General features: G+C 59.4%; 2 protein-coding genes across 2 annotated transcripts in view; one reads left to right on the top strand and one right to left on the bottom strand.

The window, feature by feature from the left end:
- The window catches only part of SND1 (staphylococcal nuclease and tudor domain containing 1), a 412,723-nt gene that overhangs the window by 346,073 nt on the left and 53,445 nt on the right, over positions 1–13,205 (top strand). The window lies entirely within an intron of this gene.
- On the bottom strand, positions 9,935–11,937 carry LRRC4 (leucine rich repeat containing 4). Its single transcript, XM_067531421.1, has one exon. The coding sequence runs from the start codon at positions 11,871–11,873 to the stop codon at positions 9,948–9,950; it is 1,926 nt and encodes a 641-aa protein (XP_067387522.1). The 5' UTR covers positions 11,874–11,937; the 3' UTR covers positions 9,935–9,947.

Genomic DNA, 13,205 nt, shown 5'->3' on the forward strand with positions numbered 1-13,205 from the left:
GATTCCTCGGGCTAACGTAAGCGTGGAGTCACTCCGCTGGCTCCAGGAGGGTCCCTGGGAAGTGGCCCTGGCTGAGCGAGGTCAGGATCTGGCACGGGACGGCCACCCTGCGCGCGTGCCAGCGTCACGCTGAGAGCAGGGTCTGGGCTCCAGCCAGGCTCAAGTGCGTCCATGCATGTGAGGGGGGCGGTGTTTGCACGCTTGCAGAGCCCAGCGCTGCTCTGAGCGCGACACGCTTGCCCGTGCACGCGGTCCATCTGCCAGCGCGCGCTCCAAGCCATCTCCACCCCGGCAGTCACCCTCCCACCCCGCCCGTCGCCCACCTGGCAACCTCGCCTTCCTTCTCCGGCTTTGCAAAAGCCGATTGAACGGAGAAAACAGGCTGTGCTATCACAAGCCACGGAGACCACGGCACAATCATCGAGGCTGACACTAATAGGGGAAAGTACTAGTCCGGGTCCTTGCAGATGACAGCTTGTAAACGCCCCCTGAGCAGTGTCAATACCTTCATGGTCCTGTCTGAGCATTTACCTCTTGGCGGGTATTTCCTTTAACACCAGCATTGGCCGCTGCATGCCTGAATGTCCTGAGCCTGCCCCGTGCCTGGGTCTGCAGTCGCCACGATCTCTCAAAATGGTTAGGTTCTGCTCCGGCAAGCGGCTGCGGGCCAAGGCGTTTGTAGCTTCAGCTGTCCAGGGAGGAGAGTTGTTGGGGGATGCACACCGAGGGGACCCGGTGGGGAAGGAGAGCAGAGCCTTGGCGGGAGAAGTGGAAACCAAAAACCTTCTCGTTTTCCTCGTCTGGCGAGAGGAGGAGGAGGATGTATTTTTAAAATATTGTCTCTAGCTGGCTGCTGACTCACCAGCCAGCCAGGTGAAGCGAGCGAGCCGATGACTAACCCAATGCCAGCTAATTTGGGGGAAGGATCACGTTCTGGCTGACAACAGCCTTGCAGCAGTTCATTGTGCTGGAAGAGGATAAATAGCTTGTGGTTTTCTAGTCGTACTGCACTCTGGAATAGAGCATCTTCTAATCCGGGTGTGCATAGTGCCTCTCCACGATTAGCAACACTGCAGAGAGCTCACTTCCCCTCCCCGAGTACACTCAAAGTTTTGTGCGATCTCTATGCAGTATAAATATTAAATGACAGCAGTGCAGCGGGCAGAGCTCCATGCCATGGAGATGTTCCGTTCACACACGCATACATGTCAGTGTGTGTTGTCGATATTGCATGTTGACAATGCACATGCAGAACAGGGACATTTAACTCTAAAATCACCAGTCCTGGATAGATACATACTAACGTAAGACACGCATGTTATCGGTAGGTGTGTGTACATCTAAAAACTGGAGATATCTAATCATTGAAGTGTGAAATAGGGGACATTAATCCATTGAAGGGCACCACCGTCACTGGCTGGAGTTGCTACCCCCCTCTGATAAATGTGCACACACACACATGCACACGTTGCATCTTTTGAGGGTTACAGGAAAACTGCCGCGTGATATAAAAAGATTCTAACTGCAAAAAAAGAAAGCACCCTTTTAAAATAAACACGTCTTAAATGGGACGCACCTTTTGTGCCCTTCACAACATCTGGGCACCTCTCAAAAGATCTAAAAACCCCCTGGGTGGGACCACAAGAACCCCCACCAGGGAGCATGCCAGCAGACTGCTGCTGCTACTGTAAACTCCTGTACCTCTGCAAAACCAGCCGCAGCGGCAAAGCCAAAAATAGCTGCAGCAGGAAGAATAATTAACATTAACCCCCGTCGGGTTCTGTGTCGAACTTCTGAGCCCACTCAGTCTTAATAGCCCAGGAAGTTTGGCATCCACTTCCTCTGTGTGCGGGGGACGTCCCCAAGGAAGGAATTTGAGTGCTTGGAGCTGCCCCCGTTGGCTGCCTGCTGGGTCCCATTGATAAATTGCTCAGACCCAAGGCCGGATTCTTGAATGCAGTTCCCATGACGGGAGCCATCATTGCTGCATGGGGTCACCCTAATTCTGCCCCCAGGACAGCTGGACTGTACCCATTCGGGAAGCCCTTTGAGAGGGGAAAATGACTGAAGCCAAGGAAAGGATACTGTAATTCAGCCGCCTCTGAGCAGTTACATTGCAAAGGAAAGGGGTACATTTTAAGGCAGTAAGGGAACTATTTTACCTGACCTCCTGCATAACCCACGCCAGAGGATCTCACCCAGGGATCCCTGCGACGGAGGGAATTATTTTCCCTATGCAGAGCATGGTTTGACTTGGAAAAGTGACTCTTGCAATTTCCTCCTGGGATTCCATGTTTTTGTCACACTGATTTCAGAGCAAATTTGCTCTGTTTCAAAGCAAACCACTGCTTGTTTTTTTCTTAGCTGCCAGCCTGGGCTGTGTGAGGCAAGCTGCGAGCTTTCCCGCACAAGCATCGTCACCAGGAACAAAGAACTCGGCTAGCCAGATTCAGTCCTCGCTGATATCTGGGCCACTCCACTGTCTGGTTGCGGGGTTCAGCGGAGGGCCTGCTCTTGGCACGTCTTGCTGGTGATGCTCGGAGAGGCAGAGACTTCAGCTCTCCCCCCGTAGCTGTGTTGGCTCTGCAGGTTAAGGGGAGTAAAAAGTAGTGAGAACTGTATGGTCATTCAGGGCAGCAGCTGGGAGTGGGAATCCGCCCCGGAAGCTGATCTGCCGAGTTTACACAGTTGTTTGTCAGAGCAGGGCCTCCCTGGAAAAACTACCTTCGCGTCCTAAGTGCTCTCCGCTGGCACTAGAACCCCCCGTCCCTCGCCCAGGGAACCCACAAATCACACACCGTGTGAGGATGGTGTGGGGAGAACTCCCGGCAGTCAGACTGCCCGGTTCTCATCCCTCTTCCAGCCCACAAGCACTGCACGTAAAGCCAGAATCCCTCAGGACTCTGCGCTCTTTGTGCCCTCCCAGGTCAGCGGGTGCAAGAAATGCAGCCGAAGCCGGGACTGGCCGGGAAGAAGGGGGTGAGAATTCCTGCTCTCGCTGGGAGCTAAGGGCCCTCTGTCCCAACCAGCTTCCTGCTGGGAGGCGCCAGCAGCTCCCACCAGCAGTGTGGCGTGAGAGAGACCCCAGCCGACGCAGTCCCAGGCCGGGGACGCGGCGGCGCCGGTGGGGATTTCTCGGAGCTGCTGTGACATTTTGCTTTTTTTTTTTTTTTTTTTTGGAAGTGCATCTTCTTCTGTAGTAAATATTTGCCTTTTGAAGGCGTTGCAGCTAATTACGGCACTCTCCCTGGTACAACCTGGTGCTGTGACTTGTGGGGGCGGGAGTGAGGGGAGGGGAGGGCCTTGCCAGTCGGCTCACGGAGCGACTCCAGAGCTGGGAACCCCATCTAACCAGCCTGTCGTCCTGCCCCCTGTGAGCCAGGGGTTCTAATCCTGCAGCAACACCTCGGACACGTCACTTCCCCTTCCCTGCGCCTCAGTGTCCCCTCTGTAAAACTCTCACAGCCTGCGCGCAGGAGGTTTGCCGTTAGCCAGCGTTTCTCTCACACAGAAAGTACGGAGGAGTCTGGTGGGGTGCTAGGGAAGCGTCTCTAAACTCTAGATTTTGACGGGCGAATTGTACCCCTGCACTCGGCTGGTCTAAACACGCGGCGGCAGCTTTGTCATGTTGTGGTTGTTGTAGACACAAGTAATCCTGCATCTTGGCAGGGGTTAGACTGGCCTGGCGGTCCCTTCTAGCCCTGTGGGGCTGTGGGCGTCCGATGAAATGCTCTAGGGCTTTTCCTCGTGCGCCCTGGGGCTGGCTGGGTGCCTGTCCGGTGATTTTGGGAATCCGGGCGGGGTGCGGAGCTGTGCCTGTGGGGCTCTGTGGTGCCTAACGGCAGGTTGGCGTGCACGGGCGCCAGGTATGCCTGGCACTGGTGTGGGTGCGTTGGGGGGGGGCGTTGTGTCAAACTCAGTGCTCCACTTGGCTGGTGCTGGAGGCGCCGGACGAGTTTAAAGCAGCGTTGACAGCAGGGCTCCCGGGCGCGGAGGGAAGGCCGCAGCTCCCGCAGCGTTGTTCTAAAACAAGGGCCATGGCGCGGCCCCGGGGCCTCTGCCTTCCAGAGCCATGCGCGGGGGGGGCTGCCTTCCCGGGCTGCTCCGATCGGCTGGATCCATTCAAAGCAGGCGCTGGCCTGGGAGCTTCTCCGCTCCTCGGAGCAGCCCCTTCCCCACGGGGAACAGCGTCCCGAGCAGTTGCCATGGCTCCTGGAGTCCTGCACTGCAGCCCATGGCTCCTCTGTCAGATGAATAGCTCGCTTTGCTCTGCCTGTCCGCCTGCTCTGCGGGATCCGGACTCGCACGGGGGGGATCTGCTGGCGTGGTTCCTGCGGGGCGGGGCGGGGGGGACGGGTCCTGGACATCAGGGAAGCTGTCCCCTCCCCGCTCTGGCTGTTGGCCGCGTTCCTGAGTCTCCCCCGCCAGGACTCGTTGGCTGCGTGGAATTCATTCGAAAATAGCTTTTGATTCTGGACTCTCGTCCCCCGATGCCCAAACGGGCAGGGGAACGGGGGGGGGCTGGGGCAAGCCCAGCCCGGGAGTCTCAGCAAGAGACTTCTCCAAAGACTTCTCCTGCCATTCCAGCGCTTGCTCGTCTGCAAGAAATCAATGGCAGAGGCTTCTGCCCAGAATCCACTGCAAAGATTATTCCCCTCCTTCCCCCGCCCACCACCCCTCTGTCCGTCCGTCTGTCCAGATCTGGTCTGGTGTCTGCGCAGCAGCGTCTCTGCAGCCGGCCCTAGCCTTCATTAGCATTGACCGATATTCAGGGAGCAAAGTTTGGCAGCGCTCTGGGGGGGCAGGGAAGCGACCAGTCTCTGCTCTCTGGTGCCTCCAGCAGCTGGAGCGCTAGCGCTGCCTTTCCATCCGCGCCTGGCCCGCAGCTCTGCCCTGGCCGGCGCGCTCAGCCCCAGCCTCTCCTCTCTGCTGCAGAAGCGAGGCTCCAAAGGAAGAAGGAGGCTCTTCTCGCTCCCCCTCAAGTCATTTTTTGCTGCGAGCAGGAACCTTATTTGCTTTGGTATTTTAATTTAAAGCCCCAATGACAACGGAGCACTTAACTAAACCCACTCTGCCGCTGCCGCCCCATCCCTTGCCTGGCTGCCGCTGCATGCACGGTTTTAGTGGGAGCTGCCCCCGCCCCCCCCAGCCAGGAGCAGCGGGGCGGAGGCGAGACGGGGGCGGAGGGACCGGAGCACAGACCTAGTTTGTGGCTGAGCTGAAGCCGGAATGAGACAGAGTGGCCCAGTGTTTTCATTAGCCGATCAGCCGGGCGATAGGAGCCAGCCGGAAAGATACCATCAGACGCATGTTGTGACAGAAACGCGCCCAGTTTCCCCAAATAAAGAAATACGTCAGTGAAATTAAATGGAAAGAGACCCAGCTGTGGGCTCCCCCACGGCCGTTGCACTCAGCGCCCCAGTCTCAATTCTGGGAGCTTTTGGCTCCACGAGGGGCATGGGGCTCCCCCAGTGGGCCTTGGGTCCCTGCAGCTTGTGGCGGGGGGGGAATGACCTTCCTGCCTTTGCTACAGGATTGCGGGGTGCTGGCAGTCCCCAGAACCCTGCACGTGCTCCCCGCTCGCTCCCCAGACACCATCTTCTCCCACTTGCCCCAGGCCTCCGGCCTGAGAATCGCACCTTCGGACCCCGGCCGTTTGTTTCGCGGCTCCTGCCATAGAGCCGGGAACAAGTCGTGCTCCCCAGGGCCGTGCCCCTGAAAATGCTGGGGCTGGGGGGGAACAGCTCAGCAATGAATTGTTCTTCACTTATACAGAACGTGGGGGGGCTGCCCGTCTGCTGAGTGGCTCCCCACCCTCACCCCCAGAGGAACAGCAGGTGGCTTTTCCTGCCTGGTGAGACGTGCCCCTGCCTGCGGGGGGAGACGCCCAGGGCCCAGCCCGTCGTGGGGTGTGCTTCCTCCATGCGGCAATGGGGTGAGGCCATTGTTCACCAGGAGATTGTGGCCCGGAGCGCCCTGGCTCCTAGGGGGAGGGGACCCTTCTCGCCCCACTGCATCTGGGGGGTTGCCAGGGCTGCAGGTCAATTTGGGGTTTAGCTGATTGCTCCTCCGGCGCATGGTGTCTTGGCAAAGCTTGTCTGTGGGTCAGGGGGGCAGGAACCCCTGGGGACAGCTAGCCACTGCCCCATTTCTGGGGCGGGACAGGGGTCAGGGCCTGCCACGGTCAAGCCCTGGAGGGTTGTGGAGGACGGGCACGTCCTTCGTTCTTTGGCTGGTGTTGCTGCCAGGCTGGGCGCCCCCTCCCTGCTGCATCTCGGCCGCCCGTCTCTGGGAAGTGTGGGGGCTTGGATCAGCACCAGTGGTTTCCTCCTGCCCCATATGCTGGGGAGCTTTTCCACTGCTGGTATGAGGGTGGCCAGGCTGAACGATCCCTGTCCCCCGGCCCTGGGGCGTGTGTGAGCAGGGGCCGGCTCGCTGGGTGGGATCTGCAGGATTGGCACAGGGCAGGAACACCCCGAAGGGGAGGTCTGGCTGTGGCTGACTTGCTGTGTCTCACCCCACACCAACCCGGCGCAGCGGGGCCGTCTCTGTCGCACGGGCGCCTGCAGCGCACGCACCCTCCCCTGAAACTCGCCAGCGAGCGATCCATTCGTCTATTGTTTAACGGCAAATTAATATGTTACGACGGAGGGACCTATAAATCACAGCGTTAACGGGCCTGTCTGTGCCCGGCTGGGGAAGTGCCCCTGTCCGGCCCCCCATGCACAGGGCATCCCCCCCGCCCTTGAGAAAACAGCCTGTAAGAGGCAGGCCTTTCTGAGTGCGGGTCATGCCCGGCTGGCAGGAGTTGCTGGGGAAGAACTGTGCGTTCACAGACACGGAGCTGGCACAAAGAAAGTGACTGGGGGGTGCGGGGGGGGAGGCTGCTCCTTACAGCTTGTTCTCAGGGTCGGGGGGTCGACCCGTCATGGTGAAGCTGGATTTGGGGAGGATCTTGCTGTGACCCCCTGTGCTCACTACAGACGGTGTCGTAGTGCCACTGGGGCGGATGGGGAAATTCCCTTCAGCGCCCCTCTCCTGCTCGACGGCTGGCCTCGGAGGCCATCTCCTGAAATCCCCCCGCTTGCCTACGCGGCTGTAGGGTCCGACAACCGGCTCGGACCCCCTGGCGCAGCAGAAGAACTTGCCTTGGGACGTGGGGGAGGGCGGCTGAGCAAAGGGCTATCGCAGGACCCCGGCCGGCCCCTTCCAGAGGTAGCGTTCGCCCGGGGTCCGAGCGATTACAGCTCCTGGCGGCAGGGCTACACACACACACACACACACACACACACACACAGCTAATGGGCTTTGTCCCTCTGCCTCTCCTGCAGCCCCCCACGTCCCTCGCTGCCTGCAGCCCCCCGGTCCAGGCACGGGCAGCTGGTTTTAAAATGGCCCGCGATCCCTGGGCGAATTTCCTTTCAGGACGATTTCTCTGCTGGCCGGGTCTATTGAGGCTCAGCGCTCGCGCTGACTAATGGGCCCTGCGTCGGCCTTTGCTGAGGGGGGGTCGCCTTGCGAGCGGCCCGCCCCCGCCCCGCCAGTTCCTTGCATAACTTCTCATCAGTCCGGCACTGACAGCCTGGCGCTTTCCCAGCCGGGTTTAGAGTCTGCGGTTCAAGGAGCGGGACCCGAGCGAGCGAGCGAGGCCGCCGGCTAGCCCTGTGCTGGGGCCGGAGGGGAGGGCAGGGCTGGCCTTTTCCTCGCTTTGAATAGGATCCTGCCAGCCCGGGGACGATGTAATTCCTAAATGCAAACTGGCCTCAGCCAGGAAGGGGCTTTCAGTCTCTGCCGCTGAAAATGTGCGAGGCTGGGCAGAGAGCCTTGGCGTCTGGTCTGTCTGTCCATCCGTCCAGGTACTGGGACGGCCCTCGCCACCCTCTGGGCTGCTTGGCTGCCTTCTCTGCCAGCCGTGTTTAGGATCCGAATGTAAATAGCCCTCAGACAGGCAGGTCATCTCGTGCCCTGCGATGGGGGGAGGCTCCGCTGGGAATCCTGAGCGAGCCTTAATTTGCACAGCAATCTGGGGAGGGGGGGGCTGGGCTATAGCTCCTTGGGGAATGGATGAGGCTGCATTTTATTGCCCCCCCCCCCACTCCCAACAGCTCAGCAGGACTTAGGCTGGCTGCTCCCCGCTTTGCACCCTCTGACCAGGGCCCTAGGCAGATACTGGAGTCGGCTGCGTTCGCTAGCACTCAAGATGTGTTTGTTTAACTCAAGGAAAGGCTACGGACAGCTTAAAAATGTTCAATACTTCTTTTAATGAACCTCTTCAGTTTTGCTCCCCTATCCCCCCCCTCCCCTTTTTTTTTCTTTTTCGGGTGGCTTTTCTGACCAGTACCAGGTCAGAAAACCTTTGGATTTTATTGTGTCTTTTCCTTCTCGGGTCAGGTGTAATTTAATCCTTTAGGGACATTGCATTAAAAAGGTTAACAATGTTTATTAAAATACAAAAATACACTTGTTTTTCATAGTACAGTCAGATTGATTTGGACTTGCTTCTTCTGTTCTGCCCCCTTTTGATTTGACCCCTTTCACTTTTTTTTTTTTTAAAGCTAAGATAAGAAATGAAAGTAATTACTGTTTAAATGGACCAGAAGGAAATGCGCACAACCCCTCCCCGCTTCCCTGCCTCCCAAACTCCTTTCACTAGCTCCCTGGGGGGGAAGGGGGGGTATGTGACAGGGAGGAAAGCCTTTCCCCCCCCTTCTGGGGTTCACCAAATGCTAGTGTGAGCAAGAGAGACTTTCTGGCAATGTTAAGATTCCCCCATGCGTAATCTGGTTGCATTTCTATAAACAAGCAAGAATATTTCTGCCTTGCATCAGCTTCGGCTTTATTTTCTCCCCGACCCCGCTCCGCACCCGTTGACAGGTAGCGAAAGAGCCTCTACTGGTTGTGGAACCCCAGCGATTGGGATGGGGGGAAAAAGCTTCATCTCTTGCCACCTTTAAAAAGGTGAAAAAAAAAATCACCAAATTGGAGCCTGGTCTACAATCATATGTCAGATCTCCTGCACCGTAGCTCAGCTCGACACACACGCATAGCACAAGGCTGCTGGGATGTCCTCTAGCCAGCCTGATCTAGCCTTCCCTCGCTCCCTTCCCTCCTGGGAAAGTCAAAGGCGCGCACGCATGGTCCCTGCACACAGCAGGTTAAACTGAACTGCAGGAATCTGGTGCAGTGTGGAAGCATTTGACAGAGAGCAACGCCAATTTCTCTCTCTCGTTCACTGCTCTTTCTTTAGAAGCTCTGTCGGAATACATGCACGCGTGTCCACGGATACCCACAGAGCCGGTCCCTGCAGGCACACGCACATCCCCACTGAGATACATGGCAAACGTTGGCATTTTTTTCTTTAATACATATAGATATATAGAGAGATAGATTTAGCCCTACGGTCGTTCCATCTCTTCCCCCCCCCCCCCCCCACCCCCAACCCACCCACACAAAAAATCCATTATTGCATTTGTAACATTTTGGCACAGTACAAATTCTTGGTGCATGTCTCCTCATCTTTTGAAATAAGATAAATCTGTAACTAGTGATGTTGGGCTTTAGGAAAACAGCTTTCTATAAACGGATTTGTTTTACCGCACTCGGAAACCTGACCTCTTCCTTCCCCCGCTCCCAGCCTGTCCCTTTGCTGCCTGTGTGTTCTCAGCCTCACTCCAGAAAGTCAGGCTGGCGTCTTTTTTTGTTTGAAATTTTGATTTTGTTCCCCCCTCCCCCCCCCCTTTTTTTTTTTCAATAGAACTTACAAGTTAGAAAATAGGATTTGTTTGTTTTTTTAATTTTAATATAATCTGCTTTTCTTCTCAGCCCATAGATTTAATATATAAGCATATACAAGAAAAAAAGTCTCTCTCCCCACTCTGTACAAAAGTTGCTGTCTTTTTTGTTTTTGTTTTGTGCATTCTATTGCATTTATAATTTCTGAAAAAAAGTCAGATTTGCGTTTCCTGTACTTTGTCCTTGGTGTGGGTCTGAATTATATAAGGTTCAGAGATAGTGGTTACTGTGGGGTGTAGCGAATTCCCCAGGCTGTTTTCTGTCCAGTGGGCCCCGTGTGCCGGTTTGTAGGTATTGTAGTTAATATGGTCATGAATTGTAGGCAGCACAACTGCCCCCTCACCTGATACGTTGGTCGGAGCCGCCGGTGCCGCCGGAATGTCCTCATCCACTTGGATGATCTCCACGGTCCTGGCGGCCGTCACCGTGCTGCGCTGCTGGTGCCGCTTGCGAAGTTTGTAAAAGACAATCAGCATGGCCGCCGCCAGCAACGTCACGGCCACAAAGCAGCCGATGATGATCTTAGTGGTCTTCATCACCTCGTCCAGACTGGTCTGCATCTTGTCGCTGGCGTCCGCGGTGGGCACCACCACCTGCTTGGGCGTTTTGGTGGTCTGGATGAGCACCGTGGTGGTGGTGGTGTAGGCCGGCTGGTATCCTGTCGACGTTGTTGGCACTGGCTTAGTGAATTTAGGGGAGATGTCTTCTGGGGAGATCTCTGTGGTTTCCACCGTGACGGTGGTGAAAAAGCTGTAGTTGGAAGTGTTGAGCTCGGCCGTGCTCACGTTGAGGTAGGCCGAGGCGTTGGAGTTCCCCGCCACGTTGGTGACCATACACGTGTAAACCCCAGTGTCCGTTAGCAAAACGTGGGAGAAATTCAAGGTCCCGTCATTGAGGACGGAGATCCGGGGGTGGTTGGACGCGTGGCTCAGGACGGTTCCGTTAGGTAGCAACCACCTCACAGAGGCCATGGAGGGAGTTCGGCACTTGAGCTCCGCCACGCGCCCCTCGGAGATGTTTAGGTCCATGGGGGCGTCCATGATGAAGGGCGCGGAGCACTGGAAGGAGGTCTGGTCCACCTCCACCAGGAACCTGCCCCTCACGTGCAGCGGGGCGTGGCAGCGACCGCAGCAGGTGGAGTTGGTGGGGATGTACTCCCGCAGCCACCAGGCCAGCCACAGGATGTCGCAGTCGCAGTTCCAGGGGTTGTGGTGCAAGTGCAGCTCCACCAGGTACCGCAAGGGGGCAAACAGGTCGTGGGGCAGCGACGTCAGGTTGTTGTGGGCCAGGTTGAGCTCCACCAGGGCGGTGAGGTCGTCGAAGGCGTTCCGCTCAATCAGGTCGATCTGGGAGTTCATAATCCACAACTTCTTGAGAGACTTTAGCCCGTGGAACGCTCCCGGCTTGATCTGGGGGAAGTTATTCCCCGACATCTCCAGCTCCTCCAGCCCCACCAGGGGCGTGAGGTTGGGCATGTCTTTAATATTACACATCCCCAGATTAAGGTACTTGAGGTTGTATAATCCCTCGAAAGCCCCCTCGGAAATGTACTCCAGCTTCTTCAGCTCCCCCAGGTCCAAGCGCATGAGGGAGGGGACCCGGTTAAAGGCGTACGAGGGGATGCTCTCGATCGGATTGTTCCTGAGCCAGAGCTCCCGCAGCTTGGACAGGTACTCGAAGGCCCCGCTGGGGATGACCGTCAGCCAGTTGTCAAACAACTCCAAGGTGTTGAGGCTGGCCAGCCCGTTGAACGCACCCACCTCGATCTGCCGGATGGAGTTCCTGCCCAGCTGCAAGACCTCCAAGTGGTGCAGGTGCCGGAAGGTGTCCGCTTGGATCATCTGGATGTTGTTCTCCATGAGGTTGAGATAGCGGGTGTTGGAAGGGATGCCCTGAGGGACCTCGGCCAGGCCACGGCGCGTGCACACCACCTTGCTGAACTGGTTACTGCAGGAACAGACGGAGGGGCAGTGCGGGGCACCGGCTGCAGACAGAACCCAGGCGTGCAGCGTGAGGTAGACGACGGCGAGCAGGGCAGCGTTCCAGGTGTGGTGCACAGTCACCTGCCCCAAGAGCTTCATGATGTGGCACGTTCATAATTCACCATCGTCTGGGATTTGGCACAGACAGGACAACGGGCCCTACCCCCCCACCCCCGCTGTTAGTTCCTCTCGCCGGCTAACAAAGGGGCAGGGGGGGGGGATGGGAGGAAAAGGGGAGAGGAGAAAAGAAGGAAGAAACAAAGCCAAGCTGGCGGCCCCCTGCCCCCAGCCGAGCCCCCTGCGCGCCGGCCGGCCGGGGGAGGCAGGCAGGGTCCGTGCGCGCCGAGCGCTCCCCGCAGGACGCCGCTCCGCTCTTCCCAGCCCCGCTCCGCTTCGCTCCGCTCCGCTTTTGAACTGGCAAAGGGGGGAAGGGGAGGGGGCCGGGGAGAAGGGGGGGGAAGACAAAATGGCTCCTAGCGGCGGCGAGGCCGGCGCCGGGAAGGCGGCGAGGCAGCAGGCCGGCTGGAGGCGAGGCCCGCCGCGCGGCTAGGCGGCTGCATGCTCCGCTCCGGCTCCGGCTCCGGCCCCGGCCCCGGCGGGGAGGCGCAGCGGCCGCGGCGCTGCCGACGCCTGGCCCGGGCGTCCTGGGATCCTAGCGCCGGCGGCTGTGCGCGGCGGCGGCGTTGGCTCCATGGCGGGGGCGGGCGGGGACCCCCCTGCCGGGCGCGGGGACCGGAGCCTCGGGGCGCGGCGCGGTGCGGCGCGGCCCCTTCCCCCGGCGCGCCCTGCGCCCGGCCGGCTCCGGGCTGGGCTGGCGGCGCTGGCAGGAGCAGGGGGGGCTGGACGTGGGGCGCCCCCCCTCCCGGTGCTCGGCGTGGGGGGCTGCGGGCCCCGGCGGCTGCTGCTTCTGCTCCTCGCCCGCTCCGGATCCGGCTCCGCTCCGCTCCGCAGGGCCGCGCGTCAGCGGCGAGCTCCGGCTGCGGCTGGACAGGGCGGGCGGCTCCCCCCGCCTGCGGCCCCGGCCCCGGCCCCGGCCCGCTCCCCCTCGCCTCGCCTCGCCTCGCCTCGCCGGCCGTAGCGCCAGCCCGTCCCGGCCGCCCGGCGACTGCAGCGGCGCGGGGAGGCGGAGGCGGCGCGGCGGCGGCGGCGGCGCAGGACGCGGCGGAGCAGCCCGGGCGCAGCGGCCGCGCAGGCTGCGCGCTCAGCCCTTCGTCCGTCCGTCCTGCGGCTCTGGGGGGCGGCCGGCCGGATGGACAGGCGGACAGACGGACAGACAGCGCCGAGCAGCCGGGCCGGGGGCAGGCCCCAGGCACAGAGCGCAGCGCGCAGCGGGAGGGGCCCCGGGGCTGCTCGGCACGTGCCGCTGCCTGCCCCACGTGCGCCTTCCCCGCCCCCCAGCTCTGCCGACTGCCGGCCGGGGGGGGCCAGGCT

This window comes from Emydura macquarii, unplaced genomic scaffold, assembly GCF_026122565.2.
Source record: "Emydura macquarii macquarii isolate MOO-44397 ecotype Brisbane River unplaced genomic scaffold, CSIRO-AGI_Emac_v2 contig_3219, whole genome shotgun sequence".
NCBI lineage: Eukaryota > Metazoa > Chordata > Testudines > Chelidae > Emydura > Emydura macquarii.

Coding starts and splice junctions, on each gene's coding strand:
- LRRC4 (XM_067531421.1), bottom strand. CDS start 11,873: ATGAAGCTCTTGGGGCAGGTGACTGTGCACCACACCTGGAACGCTGCC.